The following is a 19,666-nucleotide window of genomic DNA, read 5'->3' as shown; positions in this document are numbered from 1 at the left end:
TGTTTCATTTAAGCTTTCAATGATCATGTTTTTTCAAAAGTCTCCTAGCCAAGTTACAATTCTACCTCATTTAATCTGCTTCCCATTTGATAGTGTTTCATGGTTTCAGAAGTTTATGAAATGTCTCATTTGTTAATCTTCTCTGTTTGTCAAACAAATTACTGGTAGAATACTGACAGATACCACTTATCCTAAATCAGGTCTTTCTCACAGAGACTGTAGTTTAAATGTTCTGTTGTCTAACAGCCTGTACACTATCCAGCATCATGGCTCAGCTGTTGCTGCAGCTGACACACAGCAACTGGCTGAACTCTAACAACTTGTCTTTGAATCCAAACCCTCAAAAATTGCAGCTCTGGCTCAGATAGAGTCCCTGATCCTAGCTCTTAATTAAGATATGTTGGGGTTAAAGAGTTGAAGTTGAATGTTTTACCTTTCGGAGCTATGAATCTAGAGCTAACACTCTAGAAAGAGTCCTCATGCCCCCAGTTCTACTTTGCTTCGATTGGATCCTCTCTTTTTACTTAGCTCTGGATAGAAACATTTCAGAGCTGAACAGCATTCCCGGTATAGTAAAGTTTATAGACTTTCACTGGGCCATGAGTCCCTGCATTGGTAGAACTGCCCTTGTTCCAATGACAAGAAAATATTCCTGGTCTTACAGCTATCAGGATACATTTTATGTAAATCAATATCAGAAATCAAGCAGATTAATAAAAATTACTGTTTCATCATGTCTTAGCCCTGTCTGTAGAGCTCAGCAAGGGCAATTGACACCCACTGCCCCCTGGAGTATGATGCTGTGCATATGTGCTTCCCTTTGGTTGACATCATACAGAGGTCAATAATGTCCCTTTTTGTTTTAAAAAGTATCTTTCTTGCTATGACTTGGTGTCATATGCTATAGAAGTATACATCTTCCATTTAATTGGAAAAATTAATGATCTTCACTGAACATCAAGTACTTGATGTTACTGTTCAGTGAAGATTATTAGGGATGCAGCAAGGAAGGATAAAAACAGGAGCTCTAAAGGTAACCATGAATATACTTTTGGACAGATATAAGACAATACACTTGTAAGAACACTTGTCATGAGTATGTATTGGTATATAATACATGCTTTTTCATTATGAAGTCCTAATTGAGATCTAAATTCAGAAACCTGACACAAAAAAAAGATACTTGTCCTCAGCTATTGCTTAGAAAATATCATCCTGTTTCCTCAGGATTTGATTTACAGCTATAAGAAATACAGTTCCTAAGTAACAGTGAGCCTGGGAAGTTCTTTTCCCATAAAGCAAAGGTCTCTGATGAGTAGGTTTGGTAACACTCCCTCTAATCTACTTTATCTGGTTTCCAGTGGTTAGAATAATCCAGTCTTTCTGAAAAGAAACTATTCCTCATTCACCTTTTTCATGGCTTCCCTATTTTTCAAGGGATATTACCCCCTTAGTCTGCTTTCAAATCAGTTATGATTTCATTTGTGTGTGTTCAGTAGAGAAATTCTATTGCTGTACAAAATATTGCTTAGTAGTTTAGCCTACCAGCTGTAGTTTAACTAACCCTTTTACTTATGCACATCAGTTTTAATTTTTTATTCTCTTAATACCTCAAACACATGAAAAACAAATAGAATGAGTTGATAATTTCTAACACTAAAATACACTTCACATATTTTGCTCTCATGCTGTGGAATAACTCTGCAATGTCAAGTAGCACACAATTAGCAAAACTGTAGGGGGAAAAAAAGAAGTGTTTTGATCCTGAGGAATTTTTATCCTAATCAGATCGAAATTTCAGTGCTCTTGTAGTCCTTAATATCTTCAATCACCAAAAAAATCAAACTGATTCCAATGTCAGGTTTTGCTTTCTTAGACTGAAATAAAATGCTAAAATATACAAATGAGTCTCATGTTTGTACAAGTTTATTATCATCACTAAAAAGCAAGATTGATTCTAAATTAGACTGATAGAATGTCTGGTATTTAGCTAATCCTTAAACCAAGCCTGCCTGACATCCTGATGACAGCCTGGTGTATGTTGTTTGCAAAGTATTGCAGAATTGTTGGTCTCACCACCTGCACAGTCTTCCTCCCCATCCATACTATGGGCCAGCAAAGACTTCTGCTTTGGAGACCAGCATTTTTATGTCCCTTTGACTGGAGAGTGGTGGTAGAGGAGGGAACAGGAGATAAGAAACTAGAATAAACAGAAGCATATAAAGAAAAAAACTATTTTATTTATTGGAGAGAAAAAAGGAACCTGGAATTTTCTTTAGCCCATGCCTAGCATTCATTTTTCAGTCCTAATGAATCTGAAGAGACATGCACCTAACCAAGAATGTTCATGTTCTGTGTCTTTTAGCCATGCTTGGGAATCCTGCAGATGTTTTTGCTCCTGCAGATGCTTTTTTGAATTATGAGAGATGCTGGTCTGTCTAGCTTAATTTCTTTGCTCTCTGACCAAAGGTTTGTACTTCAGAAGAAAGGGAAAACACTCTGCAATATGCAACTGTATACACCTTGCACCCTTATTTTCTTCATAATACACTAATAATTCATGGTTGCTTCATTCCTTGAAAAATTAGAATTATACCACTGCTTGATTTCTGTTTGTGGAGGACAGTTTTTAATGTTGTAGTCTTCTGTATTCTAATTATCTATATACGTATTCAGATATCATTTTAAATCCCAATATATTTACAGTCTTCATGATATTTTGTGACTGTTTTTCATGTGCAAATTTTGTGCTATTGGACAAATGTTTTTTCTGTGTGAAATATGTAAGAGAGTTTACCAGAAGCATCAAATCTTTTGGATAGTAAACAAACCAGAAAACACTACAAAGCTAAACCTTTAAGCTATTTAAACCATTAGCTGCTGACCCTAATTGCAGAGTTTTGCCTTCTGTAGCTTAGCACGATACAGTGATTTTGCAAGATGAGTCAGATATAGTTTGCATCAGTAGCCCTTTATCTTAATTCTTGATGCTATTTCATCTTCAAACGAAATCTAATGCAATACTGATTAGTTCTTATTTCAGTTTGTAAGCTCTCCACTGTAAATTGTCCACAGCTCATAATCAGTTGAAATTTACACCTAAATTCTTCTCCTGTTTTCCTATTAAAAATGCATGTAATACCATCTATGTAAGCACAGCTACTGCATCAAGGGGCTATAGAGTGAAGGCTGAGCTCTTATTTTTGCTGGGAACCTCTGGTTTCCCAGTTTCTCCCCAGTTTCTTTTTTTTTTTTTCACAGTGTCTTTTTGCTCAAAATTTCTAATCTCAGAGATGAATTTATACTTTGAAATCATTCCTGTGATAGATTGCAGAAGCCCATGATAAATTGCAAAGCCTTGGGAATAAAAGGTTTTACTGTGCACCTCTAGCAGCTTCACCTACACTGTGTCTACCAAAGTATTTCTGTGGTGATTTCTGCTATGTAATTTATCACAGAATCATAGAATGCCAGGTTGGAAGGGACCTCAAGGATCATCTGGTCCAGCCTTTCTAAGTAGGAACACAGTTTAGATGAGATGGCCCAGCATCCTGTCAAGCTGAGTCTTAAAGTATCCAGTGTCACTGAATCCAACACTTCCCTGGGGAGATTATTCCCCAGGGAATGTAGAAGTGTGCCATTTTAAAAATTAAGGGGGAAAGTATTTAATTATTCTTCCCTTCAGAAAAACCTTGGAGGTCTGATCCAAGATTACTGACACCAAAGCATTCATCACATTTAAGTCAGAAACAGTTGTAGATTCATAAAAAATCCAAAAACGGATTAAGGTTTTTGTTTGTAGTTTCCTAGGCTGTGAAATGCTGCATCCTGAAATGTCACTGTGTGAAGGTAAGAAGAAACTGTTGCAGATCATTCCAGAGTTTTAGAAACACATTAGTGCTGTTGGGTTTTTCCCTCTTTTTTATTTTTCAAAGGTCCAGACAGTTGACCTTGTGTCTCTGAGGCAGACAATTTTCAAAGCCAGAAAGATATGAAAATAGTATCAGTAAAATATGTAGCATATATCAGACATGTGACAGTGTGGCAATAGGTCTTATTAGCACTCTTTTGAAGGAACTTGCATAAATCACTTGTGGCTTTGCTACCCATGAGTGATGTGGCCAGTGGTGGATCAGTGTTGGGTTTGATGTCTGGTAACTTATAAAGCGAGTGGGTTGGTGTCCAGGACTTCAGCTCAGTGAGCTTTTGGGAATACCCTGCCAAACATCTGAAGCCTTTGTACTCAATGCCCACAGCTTGCTGAGTAGTGATTCTGAAATCATAAGACAGTCACTTATTCAGAGGTCCTTTTATTTTTATTTTAGAAGGGATCTCTTTTGGTTAGTGTTAAGCTATCTTTTTAAATGCTTATGGAGAAAAGTGGAAAGATTTTTTTCCTCTTCCCGTTCCCTTTCCCTTTTCCCTTCCCTTTCGCTTCCTCTTCTTTTTACAAGTTAACTGGTATAAAGGTACAATATGCTCTAAAAATGTTTAATCGAGTTTACTATGTATGTACTACGTAAGTCAGTGATGAATTTTTGTGGTGGTTGGAAGGGTGTTTGAACATTCCATCATGCACACAACACAGCAGAGCTGTGGATCCCTTTCCTCTAGAGATTAGGCTGAGAAACCACTCATTCTACTCAGTCCAAGTACCCAAACAGGGACTCTTATCCCAGAAATTAAATCATGTTCAAAGTGATCCTATCCCTTGAAACAAGTCATCTTTAACCTATAAAATTCAAAAAGAAAATTAATATTGCTGACAGTCTGCTTTTGTGAAACTTCTATTTTCCTATTTGTAAAAGATATAGTTGTTTATAGTCTGCTGATACATTTGGAATGGAAAGGGTTATGTTCTCAAGCCATTAATCATACATAGGTTGTCATGTGATAGACATTAATATTAGTGAAGAGATGGAGGATGGATTTAAGTTTCTTGAGCAAGCAGGGCCAAAATTCTTCTCTGATGTTGCATTTTAATAGCTGAGGGCAAAATTTGGATCTGGGATTTCATTTTCCCCTCCAGTTTGAACAGAGAGAGTTCATTAATGATAATGGAAGTTCTGTCTGAAGTTGGTGTTCAAAGCAGGCTTGGGTTTCTAAATGACCTTTTCAATATTAGCAGAAGGAAATCACTTTATGGCAGGATTGAAGTTACAGAAGTCATGGGGAGACAGGTAAATCAGAGGGGAAAAGGAAAGTTAAGAGAGAAGAAAACATAGAGAATCTTAGGTAGACAAATCTAGTGTTCACTTTTCAATCAAGTTTATAATTAATTTATTCAGTTACTTACACTATATTTATCTATAGAAACAACAGAAAAATGTAGGGTTCCATGGAACAGTGCATCTAGTGATACACTGAATTATATATTATAATTCTGTCATTAAGTTTGATCAATACCTACATAATGTTGTGAAGTAAACATCCTACCTACTATTATATATTCTTTTAAAAAGCTATTGTTAAATATAATTATGAAAATGGAATTTTAAATAATGGACCACTGGCAAATGGTGTATTATAACCACCGTGAAAGAGAGAGAGGAAGAAAAATATTTCTGTTCAAGCAAGAGAGGATGCTTTGTGCTTAATGCTGGAAAATGGTTTTTTTTTCTGTTTTCACTGGATTTTAATAAATTTGTACTGCTGCTGTGAACTGAAATCATGTAAACTGGTAACATAGGGTTGATTTTAAACAACCCATCTTCCTAGTCCTTATCTGTGATAATTTGGAATCAAATGAAAGCAGCATTTGTAGCAGAGGTTAGGAATTTTCAGAGGGCTGGAGTGCCATTGTCCTAGAATTAGGATACATTACAAAGTCCATGAATGTTTTTCCAAACTACTTTCACTATTTAGAGTTGCTTTTTCTCCCTACCTGGATGTGTAACATGTAAGACTTCTCTCGATGCATTTGGCAAGTGATGATGTCTTGAGCTGCAAACTATAATCCTATTATGAGCCCACACTGTGTAACAGTTTGACTCAGACCACTTTTGACGTTTGTTTTTCTGCAAAGGGAGTCACTAAAAATATTGCTTAGTTTTTAAAGATTCTTAGGTTTTCCAGTTTTTCTAAATGGTTGATTAAGACTTCTGGTTTTTTGGTTGTTTCTTTCCCTGTAAGGTTGTCAATTCTTATTTTTGCCCAGTTTGTCAGATAGTTAGGTATGTAACATTCCTACACTGGAAGATTAAACAGTATTCCATATCACAGAAGTAAGCAATGAATTACTTGCCATACTTAACATTTTTGGAGTCACCATATGTGCCCGGAAGAATTATCTCAGGTGAATGATCAAGTTGGTGGGATTTTGGGTACCAGTGAGTCTTCTTTCATTAATCCAACCTGCTCCTTCCTGCTTGACTTTGGAAAAGATGGGTTTATGTTTAGAAGCCAGCAATTATTACTATCTAGTAGTCATATCATGATAGCTGCCAAGTTTCAGTGTGTTATTGAGACAATATTCTGTTTTCTACCCAAACCTAAAAAAGATGATCTCTGTGCAGCACTCAGGGCTTTCTGCTGTCATATGATGTGAGTAAATTGCAACATTCTAAAGCCTCAGAACCAATATTGTTTTAAATAGTTATAATTCTTCTACTTTTCTTAAGATAGCTCTGTTGAGATACTCTAGGTCTGCAATGAGGGCAGGGAATGCAACATGACTGAGGAACTTTTGTGATGGGAATCTGCTGTGGAGGCCACGCTTTTGGCCTGGTGGGTAGGGAACACATTTCCATACTGTCCTGGCTTATGTCCCCTCCTGCTCATCCCATTCCGTGTAGTAACTTGGAAATCAAATGTTTATGGAGAATTACATAGATGGCACGGGTTTACTCACAGAATGTCTGCATCCTATCATCTAGCTCTTAATTCTTTTGAAGTAACAAACATCATTTAACATTGCAAAATACTGCTCAGTACTTTTTTTTTTCATTGCTAGAATCCAGTTTGTGGATACCTACTATTTAAACCATCTAACTCACTAATTGCAAAATCTATAGAAAAGTCCTTACAACATCAAAGGCTTGCTTGATCCTCGGAGCTGTTATAAATGTAAAACTGTCTCTGTTACAAGCAAATAAGGCACTTAATGTACTCTTTCTGGCTGTGATGCTATTTTTCCTGTGGGTTTTGAAAATGACCTTCCTGTAAGCATCAAGGACTGTAACTTTTCAGATAAAGAAACTTGTTCTTGTTTTAAGTCTATGCCAGGTTCATTCCCCTATAGCCCACAGTTTTCAAAAGCAGAAGAAAAAGTAATCCAGAATTAAAAAAAATAAAACCCCCTCTGTTTCCAGAACGAAGTTACCCTGTCAGCTTGCCTTGGGCCTTAGGTGGAGAAGTGGAGATTAAAGAGTCAGTATTCCTTTTCATGTTTCGTCTGCCAGTTTTGTGAATGTAGAAAGAGTACTTGTGGCTGCAGCTAAGTATCTGACTAAGGTATTAAGTATGGCATTTTCATCCTTTTGCAGTAAATTAAAAATATTCTTATATGTTTTTCACAAGGGGAATTCAGTATCAATACCATCCAGTCATTGATAAAGGTATTTAAGGAGAAGGGTGAATAGCACAGCAGATGTAACCTCAATATTTTCACCAATTATAAAGAACCTCTTTGTGAAGCTGTGTGAATATGTAAGATGATCTCATCATTTCCTATTTACTCAATACTTACCTGAATACGCAATATAGTGTAGCTTTTAAATGCATATGCACATGAGTAAAATGTCCTTTTGTAAGAGACTTCACTAAAAGACTTCTTTTGATACACAATTTCTTCATCTCCTCTTCAAACTGAATTAAGCTACTTCCTTCTTTTAAAACACAACTCACTATTTAGAAGCTTTGGCTTTGATTTCTCAGAACAGCCTTACAGGAAGAAACTATGTTCTTTTTCTTTTTGTAACCATATTTCTGAAGACAAACTTGTACTGATTTATTTTTATTTTCTAACAGAAATAGGTTCCTGCAAAGAACACTGACTGTTTCTTCTTCTCTCCCCTCCTGCACTTCACTGCTACAAGAATACTGCTGTGCACAAAGCTACCAAGGAAAACTGAAATCCCTCTGTTGGGAACTGTGTACACAGCAATATATTCTTACTTTGAGAAATAAGTGAGATTTTTTTTTTAGCTCTTAGCATGGCATACTGTACATTTCTTGCATGCTAACCTCTGAATTCAAATTGAGTGGCTAGGGAACATTTCAAAAATTTTAGTCAAGTTTAGCATCCACAATTTTAGGGTAATATATCTGTGCAGGTAATTTAAATGTCACCAGTTTTAAAGCATTAATCTTTAGTTATTCCCCTTGATTAAAGGTTTTATATACATATGTGTATATACACAATTATATCTGTTCCTCCTATGTAAGATTTGTTTCATTCTCCTATTCACAGACTCATTGTAAAGATTATTCCTGATGGCTGTGAAGCTGATCTCTGTTTCCACACAATATGGCTCAGTAACAAGGCCTTTTTTCCTCTTGCTTTTAAACATGTAACTCCCATTAACATTTTAGAGACTTCTGCATTGATTAGCAGAAGAAACAAGCCTGGAGAGAAGTCACCTTCCCTGCTACCCTTAGAAATAGACTGTTACACTCAGTCCTGCATAATCCCCTGTAACTTCAGTCACACGAGCCACCCACCTGTGTGATCACAAGTCTCACCTGTACCCCATTCTCTGCCACACTGGGTACTCCATGTATAATACAAGCAGAAAATTAAAACTATGCATTTCACAGTGTACAGAATTACAGAGATGAACCCTGATTCTCAGTAAGCAATTTGCCCTAAGTACAGTCTGAGTAAGGTCAGGATGTGGTCCACATGGCATTACTTTTTCAGAAGTTTATTTTTTTTTTCTTCATCATTCTCTTGCATCACATTAAGAAATTTCCTCCCAAGCTATAGCATGAGCTTTCAGAATTGGCTTGGGGGTGCCTACTGCACTCTCAAAGGATGTAAGAACCATATTTAGCAGCATGGCACAGCTGGCCTGCCAGAGAATCTCTTTACAGAGAGAATTGTTATATTGAATCGTGGGACTTCCTTCAGAGAGAGTGTGGTCCACAAATCTCTCATATGAAATGTGCTTTAGAAAGATGCAGGAAGACAAATCCTGTGTATATGGTAATATATTGGAGATGGTCAAATAGAGAATGGGAGTTTGCAGGCAGATGAACTTCATGGAAATCTCATTTTCAAGACTGTATTTCAAATATTCTTTGGCTGTATATTAATTTGGGACCCTGAACTCTGACTGTAGATGGTTTGTATGCAGCTTGGATCCACTGCTTTCTTTCTTGAAACAGCAAGCACCTTTTCCTTCAGAATTGACTTAAAAGTTTTAATTTTCCCCTTTTTTCCATATTTCTGAAATGAATGCTCTCTCTGTTCAGTTCATGACATAGACATTTCCAGTGGTGCAAAAACCAATATAAAAGGTATTGAAGGAGAAAGGGATTGTCTAGGATGAAATGGGCTGAAGGAGCTGTCACCATGCAGAATTGCTCTGTGGTCGAGTCACTGGCAAGTGACTCACCTGGTACCTTGGCATTCAAATGTGCATGTGGGCAGTTGTGAGGATTCATCCCTTGATATTTGTATAGGATGATAAATGTTTCAGAGGAAAACTTCTATGCAGAAGAAAGCAGTATAATTAATGGATATAAATCCAGATAGATTTTCCAAATTGCTGCACATACCTGTGGGTGTTCAGGCTTCCAGAAAGGAGCCAATATCCCTCCAGACTTCCAGGCATCTCAGTTTTACTCTCAGCTGTAAGCAGAGTGTTTTGAATGTCCTGTTTTACTGGAATGGAAAAATCTGCTGTAATCAAAACTTACAGCAGTACTTTTCTTCCCTTATTCTTCATAACTGATAAAGTTGGGCTAATTTATGTGCGATTGTTTTCTAAAGTGGCATACAGCATTGGTTTGACAGAAATGCTGGGTAGTCAGTTCATATTTTATCCTAATTCTGCTCCATAATGAGGTTTTGAAACTAGTGAATTATCATAGCAAAATATTTAGAGCTGGGAATACAAAAGGAAAAATTTAGGGAACCTGATGGATCTCTGCTAGAAACAAACCTTGTTAACTAGAGGCTGCTGAAAAACAAGACCCAGATCACAAATAATTGTTCATATTACAGCTGAACGTAACTTGCTCTTTACACTCAATTTACGCTGCACTTTTTTACATGCATTTTTTTAATTTAGTCATTGAAAAATTGGGCTGGGGATTAGGGGGTAGCTCCAAGGTAAGAAAATGTCTGTGTCTGCATGGCTGCCTTTGTAAATATCTTTTTCTGTAGATATCTGTTGTACCTGAATTTAGATATAGATACATTAATATGTATAATTAGGAGTATAGACATTTGGTTAACTTGAAAGCTCCAAAGTGTCATTTGTCACATTTATGGTAGGAACTTTAACTGCCTTAAATACTTATTCTTTTCCAAAGTGACTTTTTTCTTTTCCCTCAAAAAAAAAAAAAGAAAAAAAAATGTACTTCATGAAACTATTGTATATGAAGCACTTATTAGCCGTAATTAAATGGACAATATGAATTTACTACGTCTTTAGGACTCTGGCTTGTTCTGGTTTAGAGCAAGATGATTAATGCAAATACATATTACTTGAGATAACCATTTAGCAGCTAATTTAGCCAAATTTATTACAGCAGTTAGAGGTTTTTCATTTTAGCAGACGGAGACAAGGACATGACAAAAGCAGAAGGTGTCTATGAAGACACACTGCCCTCTAGTGCACAAAGCTTTATGGGATTAATGAGAAGTGCAGAGAGTAAGTGCACCACTAACAATAGCACCCAGTTTTTTAATAGTTTTTTTTTTTTTAAACGGTACTGCTCCCTTCTGCTGAAACATTTGCATTTCAGCCCCTGCGCCTTACACCAAAGCATCAGATACAAGCCAAATCCGTTCCAACTTGGCACTATTTTGGCTGAAGTATTACTTTAAACATCTGTAATTTGAAGCCTTCTTACTGTGAGCATTAAATAACATCGTTTCACATTACTGATCGCTTTTACTAGTTTCTCTGTTTCCTAGCATATTTCAAACACTGGGGAGAGCTGTCACTCTTTGGCTCTAACCAAGCCATTCTGTGCCTCCCTTAGGCCTCTTTCTCGGTTTGTTGGTGAATTTACTTTGCTCTGGTAGAAAGTAAATTCTCCCAAGACTTTTCCCCCACTGACCAGTGGAGATTTGGTTCATCTGAGAACTGTAAATTCTGTTTGACAAGATCAAAGAAACAGATGTGTAAGTTCAGCGGTTGATATCGCCTGCAATAAGGAGAAATGATCAAAGCAGCAGGGGTAGAGGATCTTCCCAAACCTTTCAAATATCCAGAATCTCAAAGAGGTCTACCTAGGAGCTATGAATAAATCACATATAAATTTGCCTCTTTTTTTTTCCTTTTCTTTTTTTACAGTTTGACATTGAGTGCATCGAAAGTGTCCATACAGCAATAAGTATTCTGTGAACCAAACAGATTGGTAGTTCTTTTTACTTTCCTTCTTTCACTACAGTTTCCAAAACCAGATTAAAATTGTACTTTTAAAACTTCTAAAATTTACAGCTAGTTATGCTGAACTTCAGTTTTTCATTTCTCTGGCATGCTGCATTACACCTAAAAGAAGCCAAGTATCTTCTGCTCAGAATTGTGGCATGTTGTACAATGAAGATCATTTTACTACAGTTTTAACATGCAATGTATCTTGCTTCTGTTTTGTTTGTATTTTTTTGCCAGTGCTGAATAAGGGTCAGTGTGTAACAAAGTATTACCGCTGGATGCAGAAGAACGGGGGTTATATCTGGATACAGTCCAGTGCAACCATAGCTGTCAATGCCAAGAACGCAAGTGAGAAGAACATCATCTGGGTGAATTACCTTCTTAGGTAGGTCTTCCACTCATTTCTCTCACTCGAGCTGCTGGCTGTGTTGCTTGTTTCTGTTGGTGAGAGTTTTATGGAAAAAATAGTTGCCTAGTGGAGGAAGTTAAGGAGAAGAAATTTTCATATGGTCGACATCAAAACTCGTGCCATTTGGTTGTATTTATTGAGACATCTGTCATGTCTCAGTAAACTGGAATATTCTTGAATTATTATTCTGCATGAGTCTTCAGATAAACCCTCTACCATTTTATAGCATGCATCCACAGCCCTGAAATCTACTTAATCAGTTAAGTCCAAAGGTTAAAATGATTCACACCAACTTTTTGTAGTTGTGTTATAAAGTCTGGTGTGAAATGCTGGACAACAGGTTTTTTGGTTATTGAAAATGCATGGAAGCAAACTTACAGAATGCTATGAAAAGGTCTTTCTGAAAGGTGTTTGTCTGTTCACTCCAGAGAGAAAAAATTTCTCAAGAGAAATGCCTTGAACTAACATGTTGTTCCTATAACCATCAGACCATACTAACACTGGAAAATGCAAAATAGAGTTTAAAAATGAAAGTAGCAATTGAAACTATTTTAAACTGTTAGTACTATTTTTAAAAGAAATAGTAGTAATATCTTGAATGAAAGACTCTTCTCTGAGAAATTCTGTTTTACCAAAGCCCAGGTGTTTTTACAGAACTGGTTTTTGAGCTCAGGGGAAAACCAGCAGTCACTGAGAGACACTGAATTATAAGCCTGACCTTTCTCATCTGAAAATACCTTTCAACGTGTTCTGTTTTTTGAAAATGTTCAATAAGATTGGGGATTTTCTGTTTCATTCCACAGCAGAACAAACAAACAAATAAAATTTGAAACCTTGAGATTGTTCTTTTAAGTTGCTTGTCATGGTTTGTTATATTTCCTTTGATGCCATGAAAGTTCAAAGAGATGTCTAGGGGTTAGATCGTGACTTACTATGCCAAGACCAGTAAGCCCTGAAGAGGCTGTGCCTGCCTAAACTTGCATGTTGAAATACTTTTGATTCCCCTTTTGGGGAAGAGAAGGAAGCAACTCCTGGCATGAGAGCATTGAGGGATACTGTAGGAAACCTTCCATAGCAGTGGAGCACTCATTGGGGCTTGCATGTTTCTGTCCTGTTATGACTGAGCACAGGCATTTCTGAATATATCCTTATTCTGCTACATTTTTCTCTTTTTGCAAGAGTGAGGCAGAATGCTGAATTTCAAGAGGTCAGATTAAGACTGCCAGTTCTTAACTGGACGTATAATGTCACTACTCCAGTTCTGAGAGGACTTAAAAATGCCTGGGAATGGGTTCATATTCTGTCTGGGAAAGTGATCCATAAGAATTAGGAAGTTGTCTCTATCCCTTTCGCTACTTTACACCCATAGGAGAACCTTGTCAACAAACATCCCACAATTTTTTTTTTTCTCTAACAACAACGTATACCTAACACAAAACAAAATAAAAAGAGAAAAGCTGTGAAAGCAGTGTGGTCTTTCTCAAGTCTCCTCCCAGAACCTGATTTTTTGCTGCATTGCCTTCACCAGTCTCTTAGAGAAAGATTTAACTCCTCCACGTGTATTTTTTATTTAGTTTTCTCCTAGTACTGGAATTCACAAAAGATCCTAATGTCCAAATAATATTTTAATGACAGATCAAGGCATAATTAGGTCTACTCTTAGCAGGAGTACTGGTCTGTATACATTTCCATGTATTAGAAAGTATGATTCAGCTGTCTGTAAAAGGATAGACTAATTATAGTGACAGGAAGGATTAATGCTGTTCTTGTTCTAGCAGCTTGTTATTCACAGTATGAAAGCCCTCAAACTTCTTTTGCTTGGAGGGGGCAAATTTGGGGACTATCCTAGGATACAACAGCATAAAGTCACTTTGTCAGGACAAAACCGTAAGGATGATAATCGTAAGAATGGCATTTCAAAGTGAACCATGTGAACTCTGAATTTTCACAGTTCACTCTAATAGGCTGAATATGGGCACACTGTCATTGTGAGAGTGTCACTCACCCCCAGTGCTGCCTCTTGTTGTTCTACACAGGACTGGGGATTTTCTGCTCTGTCACTGGGTCGGAATTTGAACTGCAGAGAAGTGCTCACCTATTCAAAAATTATTAAAGAGTTTGTTTATTTTCACCATTCCTATGCCACTCATGTCTAGTTGTGTCTGTTCCCCTGCCTTTGCCAGGTTTGGGAAAGGAACATATTTTAAAGGATACAAACTAAGAAAAAGCATAGAGTTGGAGTTTTGGTGGGGTTTTTTTCAGTTTCTCTGGTAGTGTAGCTTTTTTACATTGCAGTCATGTTCATTGCTAACAAGTCACAGGTGAGCACCACATGAGCAGATGAAGATATGATTATAATGGGTGTGTTGACAGTTCTTTATCCCTAACATATGCATCTTAACATGCACATGTGCATCTGTCATATATTTAGAGTGGTTGCTTTTGGTTTCTTGTTGATAGGGATGCATGTGTGCAGTGTTTAAAAATACATTACCTTTTTTCTCTGTTTTTTTGCCAAATTATTTCAAGCAGTAGTCACTCTCTAGCCTTAACTCTGCATCTTTTTACTAACTTTATAAATGGTCTGCTTGAGTAAAGCATGGAAAACAGGAATAATGAGAAAAAAGCAGGTATTGAAAGGGCTCTGGCAAGGGTGATACAGCACACTGTTACAGAGGTAACTGATAGACATTGCCAGTGGGAGAGAAACAGATTGGAAAAGTTAAAACACCCTCTTTGCCCTTCCAGTCACAGTAATGGGACCAAATTCAAGATATTTTGTTGTTAGATGATTACAGTGTAGCATTACTGTTAGGTATCACACAAGCCATGGTGTCCCACTTCAGTGAGAATGCTTTGATAGCTCTAAAACTTCACTGGAAGCAAACGAGTTTTAGTACCTGGTCAATATAGGTATTTGACAGCCGTATTAAAGGAAACCTTCATAAAAGCACTGCTGTGAAGCTCTGAAGAGACAAAAATGTATGTTTCTGTGTTTGCTCTGCTATTCTTCCTATTTATGTTCTCTGTTCCTGAACTTTGATATGAAAAGAGGGTAAAAACTATGAAACTGCAAATCATCCAATTGTGTTTTATATTTGCTGTCTCCTCTTAAGTAACCCTGAGTACAAGGACACTCCAATGGATATTGCACAACTTCCTCATCTGCCAGAGAAAACCTCAGAATCCTCAGAGACCTCTGACTCTGAATCAGACTCAAAGGACAACTCAGGTAACACACATGGTGTGCCTGCACACCCACAAAAGGTTCATATCATGAGAGTCACATGGTTGGCTTTCCAGCTGCTTTTATTTCTCAAGGTTTGTTCCATTATAACAACAACAAAACCAAAAATTCCTTTAAAATTAAATTGGAAAACCCCAGCAACATTTTTTTCATGATCTCAGCAATTCCACAGTATCTCCATTACCTCATCATTTCTCTCCAATCTGTGCATGCATCCTTGCCTGCATTCCAGTGAGCTAAATACTTGACTTCCCAGCTAAGCTTCAACAAGTTTTTTGCCTTGTGCAGAAGACCTGAGATTGTAACAGTTGAATATAATTGTAGTTTTTATTATTTCCAGAGTAGGCATATGTCCTGAAGATTAATCTCTACTGTCAATCATTATGAAAGTAAAAATACATTTTTTAGAAGTCTCGCTAGGGGGCAGTGAAGATTGCAAAATTTGAGGGTTTTCTTGGGTAAAAAAAAAATCTGTGGGTTTTTAGAAGGGGTGGGTTCAAGAACTTGTTTCTAAGCTCTTTAGGCTTGGGACTTCATATTTCTTAAAAAAGCTAAATTTACTTGTCAGACTCAATTGTGTAAACTAGTCCTACAGATGGTCCAGTGTACAGATGGGTCATATATTCCCCCTAATTTTTAAAAGTGTTTACCTACACAGGTACAGATCAACTGGCTTTGGAAGGAGAATGGTTTCCTGTGGCCCAAGAACTAAGGGTGTTACTCTGCTCTAGTACATAATATAAAGATATGTCTGATTTTAATCTTCTGTCTGCAATAACAACCATAGAAAAATCTGGAGAAAATGGATCACAGTGACATAAATCAAGCAAAAGCAAGAAGAGGACCAGACCTTAATGTTAAAAGATATAACTGTTCTCTTTCATCTTTTGCCTTTATTTGTTCTCCTTTAACAGCTTGGTTTGATGATTAAGTCAACATTAGGCACACATTCAGGGCCACCATCACTGGGAATCTCTTCATCCAGTTCCAGTGTTTGCTTTATGCTGTCTTGTTCCAAAATAGCTGAATAACACAGAGAACAGTTTGTATTTCCCATGTGCACTGCAAATTTCTCCAGGTGAGAAGTGCATCTGCATACATGGCTCCCAACGCTGATGCAGAGCTCTGATAAAATCCCAGGCAATTTTTGTGCAGCTTTAGTCTTCCTTCCCTCATTCTTCACAAGGCAGAAACCATGGCCTTAAAAGAAAACATCTTCAAAAAAAAAAAAAGAGAAAAGAAAGAAAACTGTACAAGAAATTCAGCTCTAGGTGGAACAAAAAGCTGGATGACATTTAGGGGGGGGTTTGGCTGCTACTTTTCTTCTGTGGGTTTTTATTCCAAAAGGGAAGGTCACTCTGCTGCTGGTGACTGAAGCAAACGTCCTGCTCAGTGTCTTGTGAAGTGCATTTACCTGAATCTTTGGACAGTCTCCCTGTCACACCCACCTTCTCCAGCACTTCTGGGAAACTGATGTTGACATGGTTCCAGGAGTAGCGAGTCTTTAGAGGAAAACTGGCCCTTCCTCTCCCCCCCTAAAACAAGTAAATTGAAAAGGCTATTACTTGGCTCTGATGAGTGAGAAAACATCTTTTATTTCCCAACAAAAGATTTCTGGATGGTCTGTAAAAGAAGTGGTCTCCTGAAGCCTTCCATGACCCTTTCAAACATAGTATGATAATGGAGTGTATTCATTCTCAAAGCTACTTTGGCTCTCTGAGTCCAGTGTGCTAGAGTGTTTATCTCATCTGTATTAGAATTAGGTAAAAATCTAAAACACAACTAAATGAATTCAGGCAAGAAGAGTGACAGCTTGACAGTGCTATAGCTGGGCTATTTTCCATGGCCCTTAGATGATTTGGATCAATCAAGAATTTAATTCACTGCCTACATTTTTTTCTGGGTTTTTTTTTTTTATTTGTTGCCCTTCAGTGGAATATGAGAAGACAGTCTTGCAACACAACAAAATTGTTTCAACTGGTTTATTCATTCAGATTTATACATGAATGACCTGCTTCTCCTCTCGCACAGGAGGAACTCAACAATAATTCCACTGAAGTCAGAAACACTGTCACTTCGAAAGTGGCAGCGGTGAAAGGAAAATGAGAGGACTAGAATCTTCATTAGTAAATAGTGCTACACCTGGATCCCTGCCACTGTAAGACAACACAGATGTGAAAGAACAATCACCAGAACATAATGGTCATAAAGGGATTGTTCACTGTCTTCTCTTCGGATGACACAGCTACAATGCCATTGTGCTCACAGTTGTCAAAATTATTCTTGTTCAGGAAGCAGAATGGAAAATCAAGGTGCAGGTCATGTAGCATAGGCTTTTAGTTCATTAACAGTCCTGAGACAGAGATTCATGGTAATCAAAACTCTCCCAAGACAATGTTACAAGAAAATTGTGGCTCTGCCGAAGAGACTGCCTTTTTGCAAAAAAAGTTTACAGCAGTCAAATCTCATTGGTAGGTGCAAATTTGGACTTGATTAATAATACTATGATCCAGTTGCTAATGGTTTGTTTCACTTTTCTTTTGTTCCAGAGGACAATGAGAACTCGAAGTCAGATGAGAAAGGAAACCAGTCAGAAAACAGTGAAGACCCTGAATCCGACCGGAAAAAGTCAGGAAATCAGTCAGATAACGAAATGAACTGTAATGATGATGGGAACAGCTCCAGCAACCAGGACAGCAGGGACAGTGATGACAGCTTTGAAAACTCTGACTTCGAGAATCAAAAGGCCCCTGAGGACAGTTTTGGCACTCTTGGCTCTATGCAGATCAAGGTGGAGCGCTACGTTGAGAGTGAGTCAGATTTGCGGTTGCAGAACTGTGAATCACTGACCTCAGACAGTGCCAAGGATTCAGATAGTGCAGGCGAAGCAAATGCCCAGTCTTCCAGCAAACATCAAAAGAGGAAGAAGAGGAGAAAAAAGCAAAAGGGAGGCAGCATGACCCGGAGAAGGCTGTCAAGCACCTCAAGTCCAAACGGACTTGACACAGCTTTGGTGGACCAGCCCCAGCTGCTCTCGTCACCAAACAGTGCCTCAGTGCTCAAAATTAAAACAGAAATCTCAGAACCTATCAATTTTGATAATGATAGCAGTATTTGGAATTACCCACCCAACAGGGAAATCTCAAGGAATGAATCGCCCTACAGTATGACCAAGCCCCCCAGCTCTGAGCACTTCCCTTCGCCCCAAGCCAGCAGTAGTTTACACGTCTCCATTCCAGACTCTGTTCTCACCCCACCAGGGACTGAAAATACTGCCAGCCGTAAAACTCAGTTCAGCACCTCATCCAGCTCGGCCTTGGCTCCTGTGTCCTCTGACCCTTTGTCACCCCCACTTTCAGCATCTCCACGGGACAAACATCCCGGAGGGCCCACAACTTCCAACTCTTTGTTGTACACTGGGGACCTGGAAGCCCTTCAGAGGTTACAAGCGGGCAACGTGGTGCTTCCTTTGGTTCACAGGGTAACGGGAACCCTTGCTGCAACCAGCACTGCTGCTCAGAGGGTCTACACCACTGGCACTATTCGGTATGCTCCAGCTGAAGTTACTTTAGCCATGCAGAGCAACCTCCTCCCCAACACCCACGCTGTTAACTTCGTGGATGTTAACAGCCCCAGCTTTGGGCTGGATCCTAAAACACCGATGGAAATGCTCTACCACCACGTTCACCGACTGAATATGTCGGGACCCTTTGGAAGTGCTGTGAGCGGGGCCAGTCTGACCCAAATGCCTGCAGGGAACGTGTTCACAACTGCCGAAGGACTTTTTTCCACTCTTCCATTTCCTGTGTACAGCAACGGCATTCACACTACACAGACTCTGGAACGGAAAGAGGATTGAAATATGACCACATACTGTGTTCAGTGTTATACTCTGAGGCATAGACTGTGTTTTAATTTAGACCTTTAATTCTAGCACTTTGAATTTGAGCAGGTCAGCTTATTCTCTCAATATGATGGTCCCCATTTCATTCTCTTTCTCTTTAACTTGGCTTATTCTTTCATGTAAAGATATTTTTTTATTTTTGCCTTCAGAGAGTCGAAGTACCGGTTGCCTGCCATTTTGTCTTCTTCTAAGATGTGTGTTTTTTCCTTTGCATCTTTATTAAGATGCCTTTAATATGTGTATGCCTCTGCCATAGAATACTCAGTGTTGTGGTAAAGAGATTTTAAAGTGACAACCATTGGTTTTACTTCAAAATGATCTTGATATGATCAAGATTAAAAGAGACAAGCATAAACAGTGTGCCCTGTTTGACTAAGTCAAATGAAAAGGGGTTTTTGTTCCTAATTCCTTTAAAAATAGGGGATAGTATTTTAGAATTTTATGCAGAGTTTAATTCTCTTTTTATGGTTAAAATTTTCTTACTTGCACATAAATAATTTGGGTTCTTAAAACGTTAATTTCTGGCCTGTGACTAGAATGTTAAAAAGTTGGACTAA

General features: G+C 38.0%; 1 protein-coding gene across 2 annotated transcripts in view; it reads left to right on the top strand.

The window, feature by feature from the left end:
- NPAS3 (neuronal PAS domain protein 3) overlaps positions 1-19,666 on the top strand; it is a 588,621-nt gene that overhangs the window by 566,574 nt on the left and 2,381 nt on the right. For both annotated transcript variants that reach the window (XM_071746155.1, XM_071746154.1), the window contains 3 exons: positions 11,787-11,934; positions 15,075-15,190; positions 17,755-19,666. The exon at positions 17,755-19,666 is cut by the window's right edge and continues 2,381 nt beyond it. In XM_071746155.1, the coding sequence (XP_071602256.1) occupies positions 11,787-11,934; positions 15,075-15,190; positions 17,755-19,064 (1,574 nt within the window). In that variant the 3' untranslated portion in view covers positions 19,065-19,666. The remainder of the gene's footprint in view (positions 1-11,786; positions 11,935-15,074; positions 15,191-17,754) is intronic.

The sequence above is a fragment of the Heliangelus exortis genome, chromosome 5, assembly GCF_036169615.1.
Source record: "Heliangelus exortis chromosome 5, bHelExo1.hap1, whole genome shotgun sequence".
NCBI classification, from domain to species: Eukaryota; Metazoa; Chordata; class Aves; order Apodiformes; family Trochilidae; genus Heliangelus; species Heliangelus exortis.
The sequence above is the reverse complement of the archived record's forward strand: the minus strand, read 5'-3'. Positions and strand labels throughout refer to the sequence as shown.